At 42.2% G+C, this 24,473-nt stretch overlaps 3 protein-coding genes across 14 annotated transcripts in view; 2 read left to right on the forward strand and 1 right to left on the reverse strand.

The window, feature by feature from the left end:
- LOC110528095 (AMP deaminase 2) overlaps positions 1-4,225 on the forward strand; it is a 53,134-nt gene extending 48,909 nt beyond the window's left edge. For all 4 annotated transcript variants that reach the window (XM_021609903.2, XM_036983643.1, XM_036983644.1 and 1 more), the window contains one exon: positions 1-4,225. In XM_021609903.2, coding sequence (XP_021465578.2) covers positions 1-219 — 219 coding nt within the window. In that variant the 3' untranslated portion in view covers positions 220-4,225.
- On the reverse strand, positions 4,060-19,092 carry eps8l3a (EPS8-like 3a). Of its 5 annotated transcripts, XM_036983645.1 has the most exons (21): positions 16,129-16,426; positions 15,673-15,767; positions 14,679-14,775; positions 14,478-14,548; positions 14,269-14,333; positions 13,972-14,130; positions 10,645-10,794; positions 10,458-10,534; positions 10,230-10,360; positions 9,844-10,001; positions 9,608-9,722; positions 9,040-9,113; positions 8,852-8,926; positions 8,504-8,649; positions 8,197-8,374; positions 8,068-8,099; positions 7,870-7,966; positions 7,481-7,588; positions 5,288-5,373; positions 4,997-5,129; positions 4,060-4,897 (listed from the first exon to the last, which is right to left on the reverse strand). In XM_036983645.1, the coding sequence occupies exons 3-21, from the start codon at positions 14,750-14,752 to the stop codon at positions 4,865-4,867; spliced, it is 1,962 nt and encodes a 653-aa protein (XP_036839540.1). In that variant the 5' UTR covers positions 14,753-14,775; positions 15,673-15,767; positions 16,129-16,426; the 3' UTR covers positions 4,060-4,864. The 5 variants fall into 5 exon arrangements, with proteins under 5 accessions (XP_036839540.1, XP_036839541.1, XP_021465584.2 ...); XM_036983646.1 differs by lacking the exons at positions 15,673-15,767; positions 16,129-16,426 and adding an exon at positions 19,045-19,092; XM_021609909.2 differs by lacking the exon at positions 15,673-15,767 and having other exon boundaries at positions 10,230-10,357; positions 16,129-16,438.
- Positions 16,439-24,224, forward strand: LOC110528097 (TRAF3-interacting JNK-activating modulator). 5 transcript variants are annotated; one of them, XM_021609912.2, is made up of 14 exons: positions 16,439-16,558; positions 16,718-16,987; positions 17,333-17,760; positions 18,053-18,194; positions 18,353-18,428; positions 18,555-18,582; positions 18,906-18,935; positions 19,073-19,168; positions 20,364-20,435; positions 21,447-21,587; positions 21,783-21,920; positions 22,010-22,202; positions 23,754-23,845; positions 24,022-24,224. In XM_021609912.2, the coding sequence occupies exons 3-14, from the start codon at positions 17,392-17,394 to the stop codon at positions 24,211-24,213; spliced, it is 1,569 nt and encodes a 522-aa protein (XP_021465587.2). In that variant the 5' UTR covers positions 16,439-16,558; positions 16,718-16,987; positions 17,333-17,391; the 3' UTR covers positions 24,214-24,224. The 5 variants fall into 5 exon arrangements, with proteins under 5 accessions (XP_021465587.2, XP_036839543.1, XP_021465588.2 ...); XM_036983648.1 differs by having other exon boundaries at positions 17,373-17,760; positions 24,024-24,224; XM_021609913.2 differs by having other exon boundaries at positions 17,373-17,760; positions 18,356-18,428.
- Positions 24,225-24,473: the final 249 nt, after the last annotated feature.

Here is a 24,473-nt window from a genome sequence, read left to right on the forward strand (position 1 = left end):
GCAAAGAGCTACTGGCTGGGGCCCAAATACAGCAAGGAGGGCCCTGAGAGCAACGACATCCGTCGCACCAACGTCCCGGACATCCGCGTGGCATACCGCAGTGAGACCCTGCTGGAGGAGCTCAACCTCATCACCCATGCTGTGCACACCAAGGAGCTGGACAACATCGACGAGGAAGACACCCTCTCCATGGCCCCCTTTGGGGCAGAAGGACACTAAATCAACAACCCCACCCCGACTTCTAACCCCCCCTCGGCCCCTCCCTGCATGACACTGAGGGGGTGCAGTATGAGTGGACTCCAGCTTGTTGTTTAACCTCTACCTCTTACCCCCTTATCTCCCTCCCACTAGGGAATTGGACTGTGCACTCGTCTCTCAGCTCTCTTGTACTAAAGCCAAGGATACAATGCTCCCTGAGTGGCCCCATCTCTCTGTCCGTGATGGGGGTGGTCAGTATGGACTCATGTTCCAGTCCCCCCTTCTCCCTCAACCCAGGTTCCCTCTTCAACTCTCTCTGGGTAGCCCCTGTTTTTCCTTTCTACTTCTTTTGACTCCTCCCTATCTCTCTAATGCTGACTGTGAGATTTCAATCAGCACGGCCAAGGTTGGCAGGGGGAACATCCAGTGCTTGGATTATTTTCTAATACACATATGGGAGGAGAGAGACTGTAGCCTAAAGTCTTTTTTTTCACCTCATCTGTTCTTCGATCAGTTCCTGGATCACTTTCTCTGTCACTTTGATCTCCTGACCCTTCAAACCAATACTTCTGCCCTTTGCTTTGTCATGTGACCTTGCACGAGAAAAAGGGTCCCACAGTTCAGCCTGTGATTTGTTGGCATGTTTGTACCCATCACCTATATTACACACACACACACACACACATACACACACTGCACAGTTTAGCCGTCCTGAAAACTGCTCCTCTTCCATCACAGTCGTTCTGCCTGAAGCTCATCTAGTTTAATATCTTCACAATGAAGTAGGGAAGCAGATACAACTTAACATAAATATTATGAGGGCGTTGTCCATGGGTCGCCTAACCTACACAACATGGACACACCTAAGCAATGCATAGGTGAATGTTCCACCCCACATTGTTCCAACACCCGTTGCGCACTGATAGGAACAGTCACATGTAACTTAGAGTTTCATGGAAACCGCGGTAACAAACTTCTAATGTATGGACGTACACAGTTAAGAAAAATTGAGAAAGGACCAAATCTGTGTGGCCTAGAAGCAGAAGTCGTGCACAATTCCAGTCTGTCTGCTGCTGGGTATCTGATGGCTTTCATCCTTCTCTGTGCTTCTGGAAGGTTGTAGGGATTTATTGGCTAAATGAGTCCTCTCGGCCGGTCTCCCTGATCTAAGTCAGCTCTGAATGAAATAGCAGGCAGGACATTCAGCAGAGAAACGGCAGCAGCCGTCTGGGCATGGAGCTGTGTACCTGACTGGTCTAGTGCAAACATTCCATTAAAGTAATATTAAGATCAATGTTATTTTTATTTAACAAATCACATTAGTTATAGAATATGCAGACAAAAATAGTAGATTTATACTATTCCATGGTGTGTACAATTTACTAAATATCTAAAAAGGATATAGATACATGTGTGTATATCTAAAGAAGAGGTACGTGTGTGTGTGTGTGTGTGTGTATATCTAAAGAAAATATATCAGTCTGGTAGTGGATGCTTAGAGGTGTGTATGATAAGAGATGTTAAACCACAGCTTTGTTTTCCAAGCACAAGTCAAGAAGAATGTCAGGGAGGCTCCCCTGTCCCCCTACAATTACCTCAACACTCAGTGTGTGTGTGTGTGTGTGTGTGTGTGTGTGTGTGTGTCGCTCCCACACACCCCTTGGAGACCAGGACAGACCCCGGGGACTGACCTCTGGGCCCACTATGTTAGTTATTGCATGCAGTGCCCTGTATGCACCAAACCAGACTTACCAGGTGAAGGCCTTACCACTGCTAGCCTGTCACTCTCCGTTTTCATGCCCTGCTGCAACGCCTCACTCCTCATCAACCATAACCATAACACCTGTCCTCTTCAAGCTTAAGCATTTTTGCTGTCCTAACATCAAGGAACTGATACCAGGCTGTGTGCTGTATGTTAAAGTACTTTATCCTTTATCTACCCAGGCCTTCCAGTGAAGTGGAAGAAGCGTTTTAGCAATGCTCTGCTTTGCCTGCATTTCCACCGTGCATCTGATGTTGTGCATGTCTGCATGGACCACTGTGTGGCCATGGGAGTGTCTGGGAAGATGGTTAAAGTGCTCTGTAATGTGAAAAAGCAACACATGACAATCCAAGGAAGCTGAACAACTGTCATGTATGAAGTATGTGTGCAGTCAATGATTGTTGTTAGTTTGAGTTCTGCAAAACAAACTCAAATCCAGCTCATCACTATGGCAACGCTCAAACCATGGAGAGACAAAGTTGCTTGGTTGTTATCAGCATCAAATGAACTCACCCCCATCAGTCATGGTTTTCGTGGTCACCAAAACAGATGTGATCTGTACCATAGGGATCCTATTGTAATTCCTAATTCTATGTTCTGTAAATTCACCCCCATGTCACCCAACGAGCCTTCTCCTCATCGGACCTCTTCTGTGATTCAAACTGTGGGAGTTCTATTTGTACAGTCCTATTATTTGCCAAGACTGTTAACTACTGGGCCCTAGTTGTAAAATGTTCACCACGCATTGCGTACCGTTACCTACCAGCCCATTTTAAAAACCTAAGTGTGACAAAAGCCACACAAAATATACGAGTAAATGTTTGAGAAACCAGATCATTTAGGACAAGCTGAACATGTGGATGGATTTAATATATAAAGTGTATTTTTTTAAAGGCTATGGAAATAAAAGGTTTATATTATAAACAGTATATCAATATCTAGATCACAAACTTGAAGTTTCGTTGCTGTAGATCATTTTAAACTGCCCTTATTTAAGCAGAAAGGTGTATTTTGTCATATTATTATTGGCCTTGTCTTTCACTAGATTTACAATTGGACTCAATATTTCCATGTATATTCTTTTATTATTTAGTATTTTAATCGTTTTTCTGGTGTTCTTGTTGTGTTAGGACTGTTGAAGTGTTCCATGTAGCTCTCTCTCAGTAGAATATTGAGTGATGTTGATCAAGTTAGCTAGGGTTATTTGGAGGGGCCTTCATCAATGGTAGGACCCAGAGCCATAATGGGTATCCCCTCTGACATTTAACTCAGCCAGAGCTGCCTATGTGATCTGGCTGTACATTGACACCTAAACACCCACTCAAACACTGTAATCCTTCCCACAGACATACAGCCATAGACTGGAACACTGTTTCTCTTTGATTGATCCAAAGAGGGCTTTAAAAAACAAGCAACCGTTTAGTACAACTTTTGATTTGATTCTTTGAAATCGTATGTTGCAGGGAATTAGAGGATGCATGAATGATTTGAAGGATTTGTGTCTCGTCGTGTGGAGTAGGATGTGTGTAGTTACTTGATAAACGATCAGACATCCAGGTGTGGCTCACTGAAGGACCCAACAACTTCGTTGACCTTTACCCTTTCAGTTCCGTCCGCCCATTTCAGACCTCACTAACTCCTGTTGTTGGTCTCCATCTGTAAAATGAGTTGAGTTTCTTTGCTTGTTTATAAACTACAATGCTAGCGAACCTGTTGGTTCTACTGGTACCATAGACCATACTTTATCAAACTTCACTAAGGACTGCCATATGTATTTCTGTTCCAATCGAAAGAGCACACAAACAAAGTTGGAAGACATAAGTCAAATGCTGTTTGTTTTCTTGCACTGTGTTCAGTAGTGCAAAGAGTCTTGGGCAGTAGTGATATACAGTGTGTTGTCATCACAGAACACAAACCATATAATCAGTCAATTATCACACTGCGAGTTTTGTTTTTTGTTCAATTGATTTTCTCATTGCAAAATCACATAGTATTATTTTCACTTCATTATGTTTAATACAAAGAGTTTGACTTGTTTTGTGCCTCCATTCATTCATTCATTCATTGTTTTAGACATTTGAATGTTTTTCCATGAAAGGTTCTCTGCACGTGTTTTATTATTGACATGGTTGTCTTTCATTTGTTTAAGTCTATTGGAGTCACTATCATGACTTTAAATGAATGCCAATGTTTTACATTTACTCAACTGCTTCTGATATGGTACATGTGTAACGTCTGAAAAATGAAATAAAGCATGCTTATTCATCTAACGTGTTGTGTCCTACATCATTCATTCAGTTGTTGGCTGGTGTCATTCAGCTAATTTACTTAAGTCAAATAATACAAGTGATTCATATGGATAGACAGAGCCAACATTGAGATACATGATTAGTTTACAGAGATACAGACGGACTTACATGTCCATACATATCACTACCAAAATAAAATGTATATCAATTTATTACATTTCAGATACATCAAAAACAAGATACATAAAGTATTATAACACTTAACAAATTTCTACATGTATAAAATGGTGACTTGAATAAATTAATCAAGATCAATCATAGAATCAAGTGGCATCAACACTGGTTTGATACAATACATATGCTAAACACATTTAAGTTAAAACAGTTGATACAGAATATATATAGAGAGAATCTGTCTTTAAGTATTGGATCTTATCAAATGCACAAATAGTATTTTTACTAAATGTTTCTAACACTAGAGCTTTGATACGTCCGCCCTACATACTTCTAACTCAACTCTGCTTGCTCTGTTTTCAGTGTATATAATCACTATTTTCTCTACTGCACAGCGGAAATTTGTAGCTTGAAGCTCAAGGGTTGAAACTTCATGTCCCGACTCGTCTGTGACTCTCTGGTCATCTTGTCTTCTCCCGTCCTAAGGCTCTATGGGCCTTACCTCACTGGCAAGCTGGAGTGGAAAGGAAAAACAAATCAGTTTGTTACCTGTCATTTACAAGAATATAAATCAACAGTTTTACTGCTAAAGACAGAGTGGTGTGGGACTTACAGCCATGGCAGACTTGATGTTCTGGAGCTGGAAGAAGACCCGCCCCCCCTCCTCAGGACACACAATCTTCAGCTCCTCTCTTGTCATCCCCAGGAGCATGGAGCCACTCAGCACACCCAGACAGCGCACCGTGCTGAGAGAGAGGGAGGAATGAACAAATCATGGAAAAGAGATACAATACTTATTGTAATTTTCTCATGCTCACTTTATAACTACTGTAGTCAATCACATGTATGCCTACAGAGATTAATAATCTATAGTTAATGTGATTGGGAGTTTGAGTGCTCTTACATTTTACTGAAGCCCTTGTGCTCCAGCCAGGCCTTCACTTGGTCAGGCTTGGACCTCTTGGTTAGGGAGGGAGGACCACTGGTTTCCTAACGGGGGGGGATAAAGTCTTGATAATTACACACTAATACAGTGCACTAAACACATGGAGCTCGATTCAGACTTAGGAAATCTATTCCTTTTTTTTGAGTTTTGATTGAAGCACTTCTCAGTATTTGGTAATCAGACTTACACTATATATACAAAAGTATGTGGACACCTCTTCAAATTAGTGGATTTGGGTATTTCAGCCACACACATTGCTAACAGGTGTATAAAGCCGAGCACACAGCCATGCAATCTCCATGGACAAACATTGCCAGTAGAATGGTCTTACTGAAGAGTTCATTGACTTTCAATATGGCACCGTCATAGGATGCCACCTTTCCAACAAGTCAATTCATCACATTTCTTCCCTGCTAGTTGTGCCCCAGTCAACTGTAAGTGCTGCTAGTTTGAAGTGGAAACGTCTAGGAGCAGCAACGGCTCAACAGCGAAGTGGTAGGCCACACAAGCTCACAGAACACGAGTGCTGAAGCGCGTAGTGCGTAAAAATTGTCTGTCCTATGTTGCAATATTTACTACCGAGTTCCAAACCGCCTCTGGAAGCAACATCAGCACAAGAACTGTTCATCGGGAGCTTCATGAATTGGGTTTCCATGGCCCAGCAGCCACACACAAGCAGAATATCGCCATGTGCAATGCCAAGCGTTCGCTGGAGTGGTGTAAATCTCGCCACCATTGGACTCTGGAGCAGTGGAAACGTGTTCTCTGGGGTGATGAATCACACTTCACCATCTGGCAGTTTGATGGACAAATCTTGGTTTGGAAGATGCCAGGAAAACTCTACCTGCCCCAATGCATAGTGCAAACTGTCAAGTTTGGTGGAGGAGGAATAATGGTCTGGGGCTGTTTTTCATGGTTATGGCTCCTTAGTTCCAATGAAGAGAAATCTTAACGCTACAGCATACAATGACATTCTAGACGATTGAGTGCTTCCAACTTTGTGGCAACAGTTTGGTGAAGGCCCTTTCTTATTTCAGCATGACAATTCCCCCATGCACAAAGCGAGGTCCATACAGAAATGGTTTGTCAAGATCAGTGTGGAAGAACTTGATTGGCCTGCACAGAGCCCTGACCTCAACCCCATCAAACACCTTTGGGATGAATTGGAACGCAGACTGCGAGCCAGGCCTAATCGCCCAACATTAGTGCCCAACCTCACTAATGCTCTTGTGGTTGTGGTCCTTGCAGCAATGTTCCAACATCTAGCGGAAAACCTTCCCAGAAGAGTGGAGGCTGTTATAGCAGCAGAGGGGGAACCAACTCCATATTAATGCCCATGATTTTAGTATGACTAGCAGGTGTCCACATACTTTTGGTCATGTAGTGTACCTACATGACCAAAACAAGCTTTTTGGGAGTAAAAACTGAGAAACGCCCAGGCATATAATTAAAACATTCTGGAGTGCATAAATCAACTAGGTAGGTTGAGCCAAATTTCATTCCCGTAAATTGTGTAAACATACAATTAAAATTGGGAATAACAGCAGAGCTATTTATAGCCTAATTCACTGTGGAAAAGGGGCCGAAATACATGTCATGTTGAGATGAATTATAGTTTGCTTACATATGACGGGCTTCACATTCGTCTCCAGCAATAAGGAAAAATCATCTGAAACATTGGTAATTACAATCCCCTTCTCCAAACGTATAACTAATTTTCCTAGCTCTTATCAATGTATACTTTACAGTGCATGGAGAATGGCGTTATTTCTTTCTGTAATAGTAGATGTTTTCTCACTTGGAACTGACAGGTGCTCAACCTTATTCATGGTTTCCTCGCGAGTAAAGGTGTTGGAATTATGAGGGAATTAAGTCAAGGTCAGAATAGGTGTATCTCTAGACACACCTCTGCCACACCTCCATTTTTCTGTGATCACCTCCCCAAACTAATATCTGGCTGTCACATGCATTTCCTCATGCTTAAGATGAAGGTCAGAACACGCAGAGAGAAAGTGAATAAGGGAAAGGGAATAAAGTTCCATTTGCGCAGGTGTAACACGGGTCTGAGTTCCCCACATGGAGCATACACAACATAATAACACACAGCAGGCGTTCCAGTATAAAGTGTTGCTGGGTGTTGGGGTATCTTGCCTGCTTTTCCTGCTCTTTGTCCACTGACTCCAGTATGTTGTTGGGCACAAAGCCCTGCTCTCCTCTGTCGCTCCTTACTTTCCACCATTTCTTGGACATGTCCAGTAGCTGTGGAAGCACAGAGCACACAAATGCTTCTGTCAAAACCTCCTCTTGGGCGGGCAGACAGACAGACAGACAGACAGACAGACAGACAGACAGACAGACAGACAGACAGACAGACAGACAGACAGACAGACAGACAGACAGACAGACAGACAGACAGACAGACAGACAGACAGACAGACAGACAAACAGACAGGCAGGCAGGCAGGCAGGCAGGCAGGCAGACAGACAGACAGGCAGGCAGGCAGGCAGGCAGGCAGGCAGGCAGACTTCAAAGTACTCACCTGAACCACTTCTCCCTTGGAGATGCTCAGCTCTCTGTTGTTCCTTGCAGTGAAGTCATACATCACACGCATGTAACTGGAGTTTGGCTCCTCTGGACTGAAAACACATACATAGAACTATAGACACACACAGAACAACATGTATCCATAATGCTTCAATGGCTTTTAAAAAGTTTATAATTGTTTCTTAATGCATACCGTGATGGTGAAGGCTTCCATTGGGCCGAACTCTACAGGGGAATATTTTGAAATAACTTATCGAAAGAAACCTTATTGAAACTACCCAGCCTATAGAGAACTATAATATGCAGCTCACTGGGTATTTACCTTTTCAGGGGTGGAGAATGGACTCTGACTCTGATTCTGACTCTGCTGCCTCCTCTCAGGTTCTCTCTTCGCTGGCTCTCTCCCTGGGGGAGAGTGGGTCACCTCTGGGGGCTGCCAACCATCGTAGAACTCCAGAGTGTAGGTAGGGATGTCCTCATCATCCTCGGGCCATTTTGTACTGATAACCCATCAGGGACATAGGAAGCCATTGTCAAAATGTATGGAAGTACATTTGTATGCACAGAGCACCCCTGACTGACAGTAACTCCCCCAATTCCCTGATAAACTACTAATCACTGATTCTCACCTGGGGATGTTCCAAGCGTCTCCCAGTGACTGCCACAGCTGGTCCTCCTCAGGGGTGGCTTCCTCACTCAGCAGACGGATACACTCAGGCTCCAGCAGGGGCGCCACGATGGTGGGGGGCAGCTCCTCAGGGCAGTGGGATACCACCTGGAGGAGGGAGGGGGTAGCGGAAGTGGTGGGAAACAAGCGCACGGAACTCATTGATGGGAAGTTATCATACACTGTCAATTCATTTGCTCATATGATCAAATGGGACAGAAGGTAGGCAGGTTCAAAACATAACGTTGAAAAATATGATCATGGGTGAAGCCCTGTGTTGAAAACAAAGATTGAGTAAGCAGTAACTTACAAATGCCAGGGTGGAGAAGAGGCAGTGGACGAATTCCGGAGCGCTGGGATTATTAATCTTTCCATTGAGCTCCCCCTATCACAGTGAACAGACAAAAGGTACTGGATTAAGCTCTCATATTAAATTAATAGCATTTATTAAATCATGAGTCCACAACAAAAAAATAACAGAGATATTTGAATACACACCAGAAGGTTGAACCCGTATTTGATTTTGTGGAGACAGGTTTTAAACTCCTCTGCTGGTGGCATGCCGTCAATGCCTCGGAAATGAAACAAATGGCATCAAAAAACTCAAACCTTAGACCATATTTTTCCCAATGTCATCTTGCACCTGAATATGGGATATCCCAGGGGTTAAATAATGGGTTCAGGTGGGGGAGCCAAGATGAGGTTTAAGGTTATTCCAAGTTTTGGTTACCAAACTGACCCTAACCCTAGCTTCATGTCCACACCCCAGCTCAACCCTTACCCTATCCATTACCCTGACCCTAACCCTAGCTTCATGTCCACACCCCAACTCAACCCTTACCCTATCCATTACCCTGACCCTAACCACCATTACCCTGACCCTAACCACCATTACCCTGACCCTAACCACCATTACCCTGACCCTAACCACCATTACCCTAACACTTACTTTGGTTTATCATACCCTTATTCTACTTTTCTCTTTGGACACATACAGTAGCTCTGGCCCAATTTAACCACTGGTGTAGCCTTTTTTGGAATAAGGGGAAATACATTTCTAAATCACCTTTATCCTTGTTCTTCTTCTTTTTTTTCTTTTTTTTCATCTCGGCTTTGGCTGCTATAGCAGCGACTTGGCCCATAAACATCTCAATATCATTGAAAATATGATTCAAGATGTCCTGTGGAAAAAAACAAGAAAATGTTGTACAATATTCATATGCAACCCACTAAAAGTACCTTAAGCAATCGTCCACAGTACTGCTAACATTAATAATGTATTAATAGAGGCAGAGTACTGACCACATTCCTATCAGTCTCTGCGTATGGGCGTGGATGAGAGACAGGGGCTGTCGCGGGCTTGTCCCCCATAAAGAGGGGTTGGACTGAGGTTTCCTTCCTGTGAGGGGAGGGCTCTTCTCTGGGCATGGGCGGCGTAGGTGTAGGTGTAGGATCTTCATCTATTGAACACGCACATTGATAAATACAGAACTGATTTGATTTCAAGATATTTGGCATCACCTTGAATAAAGCTATTCATCTGTCATTAACATTGGAAACAAACCCTTGACCAAATCGTCTCAGGGTTTCTTACAGTGATCTAGACAAGCTCACAACCGTAGTCCTCTTGATCAATGGTTTCCAATGACTACAGAGGTATTTTGGGTTGGAGCATGCCATTGACTTACCATAGTCCGGTGCGCACCATTGAGCTGAGGGTTCTTCTGGAGGAGTCCATTCTCTCTGCTCAGGGGGTGGGCCAGTTTTCTGATGATTCCTAACAATTTGATGGCCAGACATAACTTCTAGATTGACCCTGCTAGAGAGGAGAAGAGGTTTACCCAGAGAAAATGAGCATATACTGTGATAACCTACAGTAAACCACCAATTTATACGCATTTGTAGACTGTTATTACCTGTTGTTGCTGTGATTGCTAAAGTCATCTCTCTGGTGAGGGAGTGCTCTCTCTAGGTCCCGTTTAATGAAATCGGCCTGAAATGAATCACCAACATCCATTTAAAACCATTTTGAAACATGAGAGTAACATAATGATCATAATACAGGCTGGTGACAAGGTCAGGGATAAATAACAGTCTCCTCACCCGGAGGTCCTCACACTGGAACATGAAGACACTGGTGGTCCTCTTGCTGCGGTCCTTGACGGTCGCGGTCAGCAGGGAGTTGTACACACAGCTGTCCATCACAGCCTTCAGCTCCACAATGCTGCTCAGAGGCAGTGACTCCAGCTCCTCCTAAACCCCATACAGGGAGAGGGGAGAGGGGAGGATGGGGAGAAGGGAGGAGGGGGAGAGGGGAGGAGGGGGAGGTGATAAGAGAATAGTAGGTCATGAATCAGAACTGATAGAGATTTTTAAGCCATCTGTACATTTGAAAAGACAAAGATAAATGTAAAACGACAAACAGAAACCATAGCTATTACTGCCTGTATGTTGTGTACAGCCTGTATGTTGTGTTGTGTACAGTATGTATGTTGTGTTGAGTACAGCCTGTATGTTGTGTTGTGTACAGTATGTATTTTGTGATAGGTACAGTATGTATGTTGTGTTGTGTACAACCTGTATGTTGTGTTGTGTACCGTATGTGTGTTGTGTACCGTATGTATGTTGTGTTGTGTACAGTATGTATTTTGTGTTGTGCACAATATGTATCTTGGGGTCACTTAGAAATGTCCTTGTTTTTGAAAGAAAAGCACATTTTTTGTCCATTAAAATAACATCAAATTGATCAGATATACAGTGTAGACATGGTTAATGTTGTAAATGACTATTGTAGCTGGAAACGGCAGATTATTAATGGAATATCTACATAGGCGTACAGAGGCCCATTATCAGCAACCATCACTCCTGTGTTCCAATGGCACTTTGTGTCAGCTAATCCAAGTTTATCATTTTAAAATGCTAATTGATCATTAGAAAACCCTTTTGCAATTACATTAGCACAACTGAAAACTGTTGTTCTGATTAAAGAAGCAATAAAACTGGCCGCCTTTAGACTCGTTGAGTATCTGGAGCATCAGCATTCGTGGGTTCGATTACAACTCAAAATGTCCAGAAACAAAGACCTTTCTTCTGAAACTCATGTATATTCTTGTTCTGAGAAATGAAGGCTATTCCATGTGAGAAATTGCCAAGAAACTAAAGATCAATGTTTAACCATCTAGCGTTCAGCGAAATAACAACACAATGTCAAATACAGGTAGCCTAGTCAAATAATAAACAGCCAATCACATTAACCGTTACTCTCTCGCGGGGAACCTTCACTCTTGAGCAGACATTTAAAAACGAAACATGACAATTTGAAAAATAAGCCAGTTTTTTGAGCGAGAATAAAGACAACTTTCGAGTAGTGAGACATGTATAAAAGCAACCGATACCGTTAATAAGAAGCATCTTATATGGTGAGCAACTGATTGGTAGGTAGATTTGCAGTGGTCTGATACTCCTTCCATTTCAATATTATTGCTTGCACAGTTCTCCTTGGGATGTTTAAAGCTTGGGAAATCTTTTTGTATCCAAATCCGGCTTTAAACTTCTTCACAACAGTATCTCGGACCTGCCTGGTGTGTTCCTTGTTCTTCATGATGCTCTCTGCGCTTTTAATGGACCTCTGAGACTATCACAGTGCAGGTGCATTTATACGGAGACTTGATTACACACAGGTGGATTGTATTTATCATCATTAGTCATTTAGGTCAACATTGGATCATTCAGAGATCCTCACTGAACTTCTGGAGAGAGTTTGCTGCACCGAAAGTAAAGGAGCTGAATAATTTTGCACGCCCAATTTTTCAGTTTTTGATTTGTTAAAAAAGTTTGAAATATCCAATAAATGTCGTTCCACTTCATGATTGTGTCCCACTTGTTGTTGATTCTTCACAAAAAAATACAGTTTTATATCTTTATGTTTGAAGCCTGAAATGTGGCAAAAGGTCGCAAAGTTCAAGGGGGCCGAATACTTTCACAAGGCACTGTATATATATTTTTTACCCCAATTGGTAGTAGTTACAGTCTTGTCTCATCGCTGCATCTCCCGTACGGACTCGGGAGAGGCAAAGGTCGAGAGCCATGTGTCCTCCAAAACACAACTCACTGCTTCTTGACACAATGCACAGCCAACCCGGAAGCCAGCCGCACCAATGTGTTACACCGTACACCTGGCTACCTGGTAAGCGTGCACTGCGCCCGGCCCGCCAGCTTTGTGACATCAAATGGACTTTGATGGTCAAGCTGTGTTGGTATCTGTACTGATGGCGCAAAAGCCATGACAGGAAGACATAGTGGAGTGGTAACGCGCGTGCAAGCTTGGGTACACTGCAGCATCCACCGAGAGGCTCTTGCTGCCAAGGGAATGCCTGACAGCTTGAAGGACGTTTTGGACACTACAGTGAAAATGGTTAACTTTGGTTTAAGCAAGGCCCCTGAACTCTTGTGTATTTTCTGCACTATGCAATGATATGGGCAGCGACCATGTAACGCTTTTACAACATACGCTGGTTATCAAGGGGCAAAGTATTGACACGTTTTTTTAATAGAGAGACGAGCTTAAAGTTGTCTTTACTGACCATAATTGTCACTTGTCTGACCGCTTGCATGATGACGAGTTTCTCACACAACTGGTCTATCTGGGGGATGTTTTTTCTCACCTGAATGATCTGAGTCTAGGATTACAGGGACTCTCCTCAACTATATTCAATATGCGGGACAAAATTGAGGCTATGATTAAGAAGTTGGAGCTCCTCTCTGTCTGCATTAACAAGGACAGCGCTCAGAGCTTCTTGCCTTGGCAAATCGCGCTGTAAGGACATCGATGCCCTTTGCAACCACGTACCTATGTGGGAGTGGATTCTCGGCCTTCACTAGCATGAAAACTAAATACAGGCACAGACTGTGTGTGGAAAATGATTTAAGACTGAGACTCTCTCCAATACAACCCAACATTGCAGAGTTATGTACATCCTTTCTAGCACCCCCTTCTCATTAACCTGTGGTGAGTTATTCACAATTTTTGATGAACAAATAAAGTTTTATATGTAAGATGGCTCAATAAAGAGCAAATTCATTGATTATTATTATATTATTATTTGTGCCCTGTTCCTATAAGAGCTCTTTGTCACTTCCCAAGAGCCGGGTTGTGACAAAAACGGTATCTTATAGTGTGTTATAGTGTGTAATAGTGTGTGTGTGTGTGTGTGTGTGTGGCAGGTTTACATGACTGCAACAACAAAAAAACATTTGAGAGTGCACTGACCCTGGTGCCAGAAGGGGTACACAGCTGGAGGTTGAATGTTTGAAGGGGTACGGGACTATAAAAAGTTTGGGAACTACTACACTTAATATCTGCTAGTGAACTATGGGTATAGCTTTGCCCACCTAATGTTGTAGTGTCAAGTGTAAAGTGTGTGCACCAACCTTGGTCTCGATGTCTGTTAGCAGCAGGTTCCCATCCCGCACCTCCAGGACCATGTCCTGCCCCCACACCCTACCCATCCCATCCAGTATATTCAGCCTCTCAACACAGTCATTCACATCACACACCTCCCCACCATCCAGGTCACAGGTGAACAGATGCTGGAGAACAGATACAGGGTTTATATAAGCATATGATATCACAGAAATAGCTGAGTATCTATTGTGATCAAAGGCAGACCATTATCATGGCTAGATGATGAGCATAGTAAAATCATATTGGATAAACCAAAACAATACCTCTACTCTATAATGGAATTTGTCCATAATCTTGGTGATAGAGTCTGCATACTCCTTCCTCTGCACTGATGGGATACATGGAATGATTAACCCGTTATGCATGGTTGCTTTTCACAAAACAATCTATAATAAACAATGCTTTAGGTAATCAGTTTCAATTTCTCAAGGTCAATAGTCAATGTTAATGGTCATGTTTTCTCTTTACTTACTATATATTGACTTGGCACTTGGTCTGGACAGATTTGATATCTGTGATGACCGATCATCCACTGAATAGCCACTGCCAGAAGAAAATTGAGAGAAAAGCATAATATAGATTCAATTTCAGAGACAGAATATACAAGAGTTAAGAAGAGAAAGAAACATAAACGGGTTATAGCCACAATGCAAGCACACAAGAGAACACCTACTTGGACTGGATGGACTGGACAGATCCTGCGTAACTGCTAGAGTCAAAGCCATAGGGACTGTTAGTCCTGTACATCCTTAAACACCTTGTTCACCCAACTGTAACACAAGGAGACATCGAGACAGTAAAGACAGGAGAACACCAGCACAACCTCAACCACAAGAGCGTAATACAACTACTGCTGCAATTACAACTGATACTAGATATCTAGATACTAGATAATAGTCATGACTATATTCATTTGATTTGATACAGGATGTGCTATGAATGAGTAACATCAGACTCCAGAGCTGAGCTGAACCACGAGGACAAACCTTTAGTCGTCACACCTCATAAACCCTAGTGTTAATCATTCATTATGTTATTACAGGCAGTACAGCGCACTGTATGTATAGCCTAAAGACCATGTTTAGACGTTTACAGTATATTAGTTGTGTACTATTGCAATAGATCCCAAAGGAAACAACAACTTGAAACCAGAAACCTCAAAGCTCTGTGAACTTCTGTGATATCTTAATTTATATGATTGAGATGTGCAAACACACATGAACAGTGCAAACAACAAATCTTAATTACATTTTCCATCCACCCTATTAGTTGAAACGAAAGCAACACAAGCGGCTGAAAATGTTGATATTGTTTGAAGTAAAGTCAAATATTGATCCGTTAAGCATTAATAAATGACAGAAGACGGTTTATCATGGTTTATTATGGGTTAGCTATGGATTTGACACCTAGCAACACATATTTTTATCATCACATCCCAATGCTAATTAGGGCTAGCTATGTACATAGTTTCAAGATAAGTCAGCTTACAGCAGGTTAAGGGGGCCTATATGTTGTATAAGTAAGCATTTGAGATACTCATACACTAACTCAGCTATATTAAAAAATGGTTTAAATCAACACTGGACTCATTAGCTGATCAAACTCTCACCAGGAAAAACACTGAAAACAAACACAGGACAACCTATGGTTTATAGATGTTACCTTACCTGTTGTATCCGCCAATGTATTTTCTGTGTTATTTGTTGTGGATAAATGTATTTGTCTCTTCTACTTCAAAGCCGATACCACTCATATTTCAGGCCTGGGTTTTTATTGCGGAACAAATACTTCCAAGATTTAGTTCCACATAAAAGACAAGGGCAAAGTCCAGAGTCAAGAGCACATTGATCCAATAGAGGGACAGCACTCAATAAGGTGTTACTGTTGAGACAAATTCCTTATGGGAGAAAATGCCAGAAATGCTCCACGTTGGGAATATATTTTATGCCTATTGTAAAAATCTCTCTCCCTCTCCCCTATGTAGGACCTCGTTCAACTCTCTGAGTATCTACAGGTGTGTAATCCTGCTCTGCTGACTCCTTAGATTGCTGCAAGTGCTTCTATATTGGAATCTGTAATGATAATACATATAATTGAGACATGCCATTTAGTCAGAAACTTACTTGTATTATGGTGCATCTCTTTCCATAGGAGGCTCTGCGGCGAGAGGATTCTCTGAAACAGAAGCTGTCTCTACTGAAGCACACCACCTCTACTCTACTGCTCTCACATGACAATGTCTGGAAGGTTAGGACCTGGATCTCTTATACACTGATGTGATTACTCTATTTCTATATCATACTCTGTTTCATGAAGTGACTGCCATGAAGTTGACAGTAGGTTGGTGTAGTGTGTCATAGATGTTGACACAGGAGTGAAAATTAATTCCTGTCCCGTCTTGTATTGTATCTCGTTTAAACTCAGTTCCAGGGCAGTGGTTGTCAGTGTGCCTGGTATTCATGACGGCATCCCTACAGAGCAAAGGTCTGTCAGGGAGGGATCCTTGACTAGCCCATGCAGACTCCTGTAAATCACTCCTGTTGTCAACAAGTTGTGAGTATGATAGCAGTTAACAGACTATTTTAGAGTCAGTTGGGAATAAAATGGAGATATGAAATGTGGTTCAAAGTTTATACATCTTCTAAACATACACTGTGTGGCACACTATAAGCTTTGGCTTATCACTAACCACAGTACCCCTACATTCTGCAGGCCTTCAACTGTCCCACACCACTCTATAATAGCTCAAAATGTAAGTTTCCTACATGTCACTTCTCTGATGGTTTGGCCATGTGTGACGACAGTGTGAGGATGCAATGTGGGTGTCATGATAGTGGAACAGAAGTGTGAACATGAGCAGTGTGGTTTCTCTCATTTCCTGTTCTGAGAGTGGGTATGTGACAGTTACTGAATTCAAAGACAACAGAGGAGGAGAAACGATAGAGGAGACATCAGGCTGCTGGGTTCTTTGAACATTTTCAGGTTTGTTTTTGCTACTCACACTCACAAGGTTTAATCCGTGGAGAGATGTGTGGTTTTGGTCTTCTCTTGACCTATGGTGTGTTGTGAGTGATCTGTCTCAGCTTTGTGTTAGCAGCCTTCTCATACATTGAGATGGCACAGTACAGCTAGTTTTTGCTTAAGGTGAAGCAGAACTCATATACATAAAGTAGAACTTCATACCACAGGTGTTTGAATGTCAGGCTTAATTTCCTTCATTCAATTGATACTGAAAGTCATGCTTGCTGTCCTCATTTCTCTAGAGTCAAAGCTGAATGCACTGCATCCTGTTTTGACACACCCATAACCAATCATGCTTTCTTTAAGAATCTGATGGAAGGATACTGTCTTATTCTGAATCCTGCAGTTGAAGTTCATCCACCAAAATGGAGATCCAAAAAGACCTCAGGATGAGACGACCTCAGATGGAGAGTTACGACCAAAAGCTGGAACAACGGGCAGCAAAACATGAGTTCTTGAGAGATCGCAACAATGTGACGACATGTCGCAGCCCAGGACACAAGCTGGAGGCAGACTGGAAGAGTGAGATGCAGCAGAAAAGACAGATAGAGTTCCAGAGAAGGAGACAGATTGTCCAGGCTGCCACTTTTCAGGCTGATGAAAAGCAGTCAAACAAGGAGACCAAAGTCACGATGAGGACCAACAGGCAGAGAGTGCCTCTCATACACAGACAGTCCCTCATATCAGCAGAGGATCTGGGGATCACCTGGCCAGATGTACACTCCATCGGGAAGGTAAGCACATAATACAGGGCGGCAGGTAGCCTAGCAGTTAGGAGCATTTGGCCAGTAACCGAAAGGTTTTAGGTTTGAATCCCAGAGCCGACTAGGTGAAAAATCTGTCGATACGCTCCTTCCTGTGGGTCGCTGTAGATAAGAGCGTCTGCTAAATGACAACATTTTTAAATGTAATACACATTACGTGCGTGACATTATTTTATTATATGTATCTTAATACACAAATACTGGAATATTCCGTTTGGTCAAACACAAAATGAGTGTCACAGACACAAAACTGTTTTACCAGGCGACATGGATCACCTCACCACCACTGCATGGGGCAGGAGGGCAAAACAAAATAGGGCAGCTCCACTCTGACGTCTCACAGATATTCCCTCAAACACCACAGCAGCCCTCACTGAGGAAGAGTATGGATATCAGAGATAAAGGTAAAATTGGACTCACTGGGGATCCTTATTTTTTAATTGATGGAGGTTGGACACCCATGGCTGTACTGTCAATCATCAAACTTGAATTTCAACATACTTATTAAGTTTGAACACTGAGTTTGTTGGTGAATTTCATGATCTTCCTCTGTCCTTCTTAGTAGTTACACAGGACCAGAGTGGCCTAGTAATGTTAACCAGACAGCTCCAACAAAGGAATGCCTGCTGTCAGACAGAGTAAGTACAGTAAGCTACTGACCTCAACATGAAGACACTGATCTGTTTAACTGTTTTATCTCTGTCATGTATTGCATGTATAACACTTTGACCTCTGACCCCCCACTCATTTCCTGTCATTCACAGGCATGGCTATAGCACTGTGAAGGAGACAGTAAGTAACTCCAATGTACTGCATCTCTGTAATGTTTTGGGTAGATTCTAATTCAAATGTGAGACACAGCAATGAATCACAGTTCTCATCTACACAATCGTTCATCATTCTGACAAGAGGCCACATTCCCATAAAGTTATGAAGAAGGCATCACTATCAGTTGTGTTACATAGAGATAGATGTTATGATATTTGAACTATCATGGGTGCAACATACATAGTCAACCACCCATTATAACTACATATATGATGTCCTTCCTTGCTCCACGTTGGGAATATATTTTATGCCTATTGTAAAAATCTCTCTCCCTCTTCCCTATGTAGGACCTTGTTCAACTCTCTGAGTATCTACAGGTGTGTAATCCTGCTCTGCTGACTCCTTAGATTGCTGCAAGTGCTTCTATATTGGAATCTGTAATGATAATACATATAATTGAGACATGCCATTTAGTCAGAAACTTACTTGTATTATGGTGCATCTCTTTCCATAGGAGGCTCTGCGGCGAGAGGATTCTCTGAAACAGAAGCTGTCTCTACTGAAGCACACCACCTCTACTCTACTGCTCTCACATGACAATGTCTGGAAGGTTAGGACCTGGATCTCTTATAGACTGATGTGATTACTCTATTTCGATATCATACTCTGTTTCATGAAGTGACTGCCATGATGTTGACAGTAGGTTGGTGTAGTGTGTCATAGATGTTGACACAGGAGTGAAAATTAATTCCTGTCCCGTCTTGTATTTTTCCCCTGTGCTGCACTGATCCTGCAAAAGTTCTATAACCCCTGAACTTTGCTGTCCCTTCCCGTTAAAAATCACTCCCATTCTGTGCTCATTTTTGCACCCAGAAATATAGGCTATTGTGTTTGTTTACTAACTATTCAAAATAATGTCAGTAACATGAGACTGTGATATGTTAACTTGCCTATTTTAGTTAAATGCACTGATTGTTGGCCTAAAATGCTCTGGATAAGAACATATTCTAAATTACCTAAATGTTTATCGATTAATAAGGTTGAAGGATGAGGACAGAGACCCCAGCAGGACGGTCTGCACATAACAGCACCGGCATAAATCTGTAGCCTACAGTTGAGCACTGCGCACATATGAACATTAACAACACATTAAAATGTATAACATGAACATTAAACAAATGATAATAACCCGTGTGATAGTACTGCATAGGTCAATCTATTTTTATTTCACCTCAGATGGCACGGGATTAGTTAAATATGTGAACAATTGGGCTTGACTGGAAAGTGAGTAGAGCACCTATGTCGCTTCAGGTCGCTTTTCCCTCTCTCCAGTTGGTAGCCTATTTGATTAAACCGCAGCATTTTTTACAAGCCATGTATACTGAAGCGAGGTGCGAGAGTGAACCGACTGAAGGGGAGGGTGGAATTACATTTTTGTATTGATTTTTACTTTTATTGACACGCTTTGCATTCACGTTAAACGCTGCACTTGTCGGCTCAATCTGAAATCACCTTTACATTTCTATCGCGGAAGCGTTACAGATTGAATAGAGCCCTAAATTAGGTAATAGGCTACCGTGTTCGTCTCAGTGATCTGGTTGAAGACTGACTGTGGTGAAAGACTGACTGTGGTTTCAGAGTCGAGTTCACAGCGTTTCCACCCTCATTCTACTGGAGACTACTCTGCATCCTGTCACTGAGAAGTTGAAAAAGAAACATACCGAGAAAAAAGAACGGGCCTAATAGCCATTTGCCATCTACCATTTCCTATCCCCATTACATCTCATATTTCTCTACCCTCACAGGTCTGTTGCAAAGAGGACAAGATGAAGGGAAAGATTGGGGCACTAGAGTCACAGCTGAAGATCTGTGTGCAGGTGTGTTCAGGCACAATGTCTGCACCTACAATACCATTCAAAAGTTTGGAGTCACTTAGAAATGTCCTTGTTTAAAAAAAAAAAAAATTTGTCCATTAAAATACCATACAATTGATCAGAAATTCAGTGTAGACATTGTTAATGTTGTAAATGACTATTGTAGGTGGAAATGGATTATCTACATAGGCGTACAGAGGCCCATTATCAGCAATCATCACTCCTGTGTTCCAATGGCACGTTGTGTTAGCTAATCCAAGTTTATAATTTTAAAGAGTTAATTGATCATTAGAAAACCCTTTTGCAATTATGTTATGTACTTGTCCTCTTGCTCAGTTGTGCACCGGGGCCTCCCACTCCTTTTTGTATTCTGGTTAGAGCAGTTTGCACTGTTCTGTGAAGGGAGTAGAACACAGCGTTGTACGAGATCTTTAGTTTGTTGGCAATGTCTCACATGGAATAGCGTTCATTTCTCAGAACAAGAATAGACGGCAACTTTCATAAGAAAGTTCATTGTTTCTGGCCATTTTGAGCCTGTAATCGAACCCACAATTGCTGATACTCCAAATACTCAACCAGTCTAAAGAAGGCCAGTTTTATTGCTTCTTTAATCAGAACAACAGTTTTCAGCTGTGCTAACATAATTGCAAAAATGTTTTTCTAATGATCAATTAGCCCTTTAAAATTATAAACTTGGATTAGCTGATACAACGTGCCATTGGAACACAGGAGTGATGGTTGCTGATATTGGGCCTCTGTACGCCTATGTAGATATTCCATTAAACATCAGCCATTTCAAGATAGAATGGTCATTTACAACATTAACAATGTCTACACTGCATTTCTGATCAATTTGATGTTATTTTAATGGACATTTCTTTCAAAAATAAGGACATTTCTAAGTGACCCCAAACTTTTGAACGGTAGTGTATGTAACTTACAGTATGAATGTACATACAAAATCACCACCAGACTGAAACACCAAAGAGCAATCATTATTCTCCTCTTCCTCAGAGGCTGTCCAGGGACGGAGCCAAGAAGCTGCTGCTACAGTCGGAGCAGCAGAGGCAGGAGCTGGAGGAGATGGCCGTGGCCTCACTCCAGAGGGTCACTGACCAAAAAAACAAAGCCCAGGACAGAGCTCACAGCCTGGAAGTAAGGGGTCAGACAGGGCTGCACTCTGGATAATGCATAATAGCACTGTGTTCAATTGGTATTTTCCTATTACAGTCAATTATTAATTTAATTAATGTAATTGATTTGCGAAATATGAGATTATTTCGTTTCAAATTAATATGAAGGGATGTCACAGGAGTGTCACTGTGTGTGTGTACTTTGTGTGTCCAACAGATGGCACTGCAGACTGCCCAGGTTGAGTCATCACAGTGCCGAGAGCGCTATGAAGAGGAGAGGAGGAAATGCACCCAGCTGAGGACGTCTCTGGTGCAGAACATAGACCATATAAACCTATTACAGAGCCAACTAGAGGTATGCACGCATGCACACTCACGCTATATTTTACGAGAGTGAAATAATATATGCTTTAAATAGCATCATGTATCCCCCTGTGCATCCAGAAAATGATGGGACAGGATGCAACTCTGGAGAGTCAGCTGCTGCAGCACCGACACACTGAGGCTGAGCTCCACCTCAAGATCAACCTCCTAGAGGACAACCTCCACACCTGCAGGACACAACTAGAGACATGGAGACAGCAAGACACCATGAAACAGCAGGAGATTGTCAGAGGACAGCTACAGGACTCCATAGGTATAATACCGTCATAGCCAAAAGTTGAGAATGACACAAATATTAATTTTCAGTCTGCTGCCTCAGTTTGTATGATGGCAATTTGAATATACTCCAGAATGTTATGAAGAGTGATCAGATGAATTGCAATTAATTGCAAAGTCCCTCTTTGCCATGCAAATGAACTGAATCCCCCAAAAACATTTCCACTGCATTTCAGCCATGCCACAAAAGGACCAGCTGACATCATGTCAGTGATTCTCTCGTTAACACAGGTGTGAGTGTTGACGAGGACAAGGCTGGAGATCACTCTGTCATGCTGATTGAGTTCAAATAACAGACTGGAAGCTTCAAAAGGAGGGTGGTGCTGTCATCATTGCTTTGCACAAAAAGGGCTTCACAGGCAAGGATATTGCTGCCAGTAAGATTGCACCTAAATCAACCATTTATCGGATCATCAAGGAGAGCGGTTCAATTGTTGTGAAGAAGGCTTCAAGACACCCAAGAAAGTCCAGTAAGCGTCAGGACCGTCTCCTAAAGTTGATTCAGCTGCGGGATCGGGGCACCACCAGTGCAGAGCTTGCTCAGGAATGGTAGCAGGCAGGTGTGAGTGCAGCTGCACGCACAGTGAGGTGAGGACTTTGAGGATGGCCTGGTGTCAAGAAGGGCAGCAAAGAAGCCACTTCTCTCCAGGAAAAACAGAGACAGACTGATATTCTGCAAAAGGTACAGGGATTGGACTGCTGAGGACTGGGGTAAAGTCATTTTCTCTGATAAATCCCCTCTCCAATTGTTTGGGGCATCTGGAAAAAAAGCTTGTCCGGAGAAGACAAGGTGACTGCTACCATCAGTCCTGTGCCATGCCAACAGTAAAGCATCCTGAGACCATTCATGTGTGGGGTTGCTTCTCAGCCAAGGGATTGGGCTCACTCACGATTTTGCTTAAACAGTTTGGTGATGAACAATGCTTTTTCCAGCGTGATGGAGGACCTTGCCATAAGGCAAAAGTGATAAATAAGTGACTCGGGGAACAAAACATCGATATTTTGGATCCATGGCCAGGAAACTCCCCAAACCTTAATCCCATTGAGAACTTCTGGTCAATCCTCAAGAGGCGGGCAGACAAACAAAACCCACAAATTCTGACAAACTCCAAGCATTGATTATTTAAGAATGGGCTGCCATCAGTCAGGATGTGGCCCAGATGTTAATTGACAGCATGCCAAGGCGGATTGCAGAGGTCTTGAAAAGGGTCAACACTGCAAACATTGACTCTTTGCATCAACTTCATGTAATTGTAAATAAAAGCCTTTGACTCTTGTGAAATACTTGTAATTATACTTCAGTATTCCATAGTAACATCTGACAAAAATATCTAAAGACACTGAGGCAGCAGACTTTGTGAAAATTAATGTCATTCTCAAAACTTTTGGCCACAACTGTACATTATATATCCACTAGCAGATTTAAATAAAAGTTGGATTGCGTAAATTACTGTAGTGGGTCAAAGTTGTTTAAACTGCTATTTTGACCATGATATTTATTAGTCTGTAAATGTGTTGACATCAATAGAGCATTCATTGGATGAGCAGTTTCAGCCAGCCATGTCACACCAGAGCAACAAGAAACAAAGCATGATGGAAGCCAATGTCAAAAGGAGAGAGGTCAGAATTTGTCTACAATTCCCTTTCATCTTAGTCATGTCAAACCCAGAGTACAATCAATCACTTTCTGTCGCCAATGTATTCATCCTGTATGTCTCCAACATTTTTATTGGCTCTGCTCGATTTTAATCCTATATTAAACTTGATACTGACAGAATCTTTCTTTTTCCACCAAGAGACGTTGTCGTCCCTGGTTCATCCTGACCCTATTCGTGGTAGTCATGGTGGTGGCCATTTTGACATTGTTACTGGCCAATATCCCCACGACAAGAAATCAGCTGTGGGACCTTTACCAAGTACTACAGGAACACACAGAGAAGTACCTCTATGACATGACATTACCACAGCATTGCTATAGGCCCATATGACAAATTAAAAATATATATATATTTCACCTTTATTTAACCAGGTAGGCTAGTTGAGAACAAGTTCTCATTTGCAACTGCGACCTGGCCAAGATAAAGCATAGCAGTGTGAACAGACAACACAGAGTTACACATGACCTGGGAACTGATCAAACCTCTGAAGAACTTGCTCTAAAGGGTTTGGGAAATACAGTATGTTCTATGTATTTTTACATCACACTGGATGCAATTTTTTTTTGGTCATCATAAATATCTTTGCATCT

Source organism: Oncorhynchus mykiss, chromosome 7 (genome assembly GCF_013265735.2).
Source record: "Oncorhynchus mykiss isolate Arlee chromosome 7, USDA_OmykA_1.1, whole genome shotgun sequence".
In the NCBI taxonomy this organism is placed as follows: domain Eukaryota; kingdom Metazoa; phylum Chordata; class Actinopteri; order Salmoniformes; family Salmonidae; genus Oncorhynchus; species Oncorhynchus mykiss.

Bases quoted from the DNA above. Each gene is read 5' to 3' on its own strand.
- eps8l3a (XM_036983646.1), bottom strand. From the start codon at position 14,752: ATGTACAGGACTAACAGTCCCTATGGCTTTGACTCTAGCAGTTACGCA. The intron at 14,334-14,477 runs GTAAGTAAAGAG...GTATCCCATCAG, and splicing joins AAGTGCCAAGTCAATATATA to TGCAGAGGAAGGAGTATGCA. The intron at 5,130-5,287 runs GTAAGAGCACTC...CCTCTCTCTCAG, and splicing joins CACAAGGGCTTCAGTAAAAT to CACGGTGCGCTGTCTGGGTG.
- LOC110528097 (XM_021609912.2), top strand. From the start codon at position 17,392: ATGGAGATCCAAAAAGACCTCAGGATGAGACGACCTCAGATGGAGAGT. The intron at 19,169-20,363 runs GTTAGGACCTGG...CTACCCTCACAG, and splicing joins CACATGACAATGTCTGGAAG to GTCTGTTGCAAAGAGGACAA. The intron at 21,588-21,782 runs GTAAGGGGTCAG...TGTGTCCAACAG, and splicing joins ACAGAGCTCACAGCCTGGAA to ATGGCACTGCAGACTGCCCA.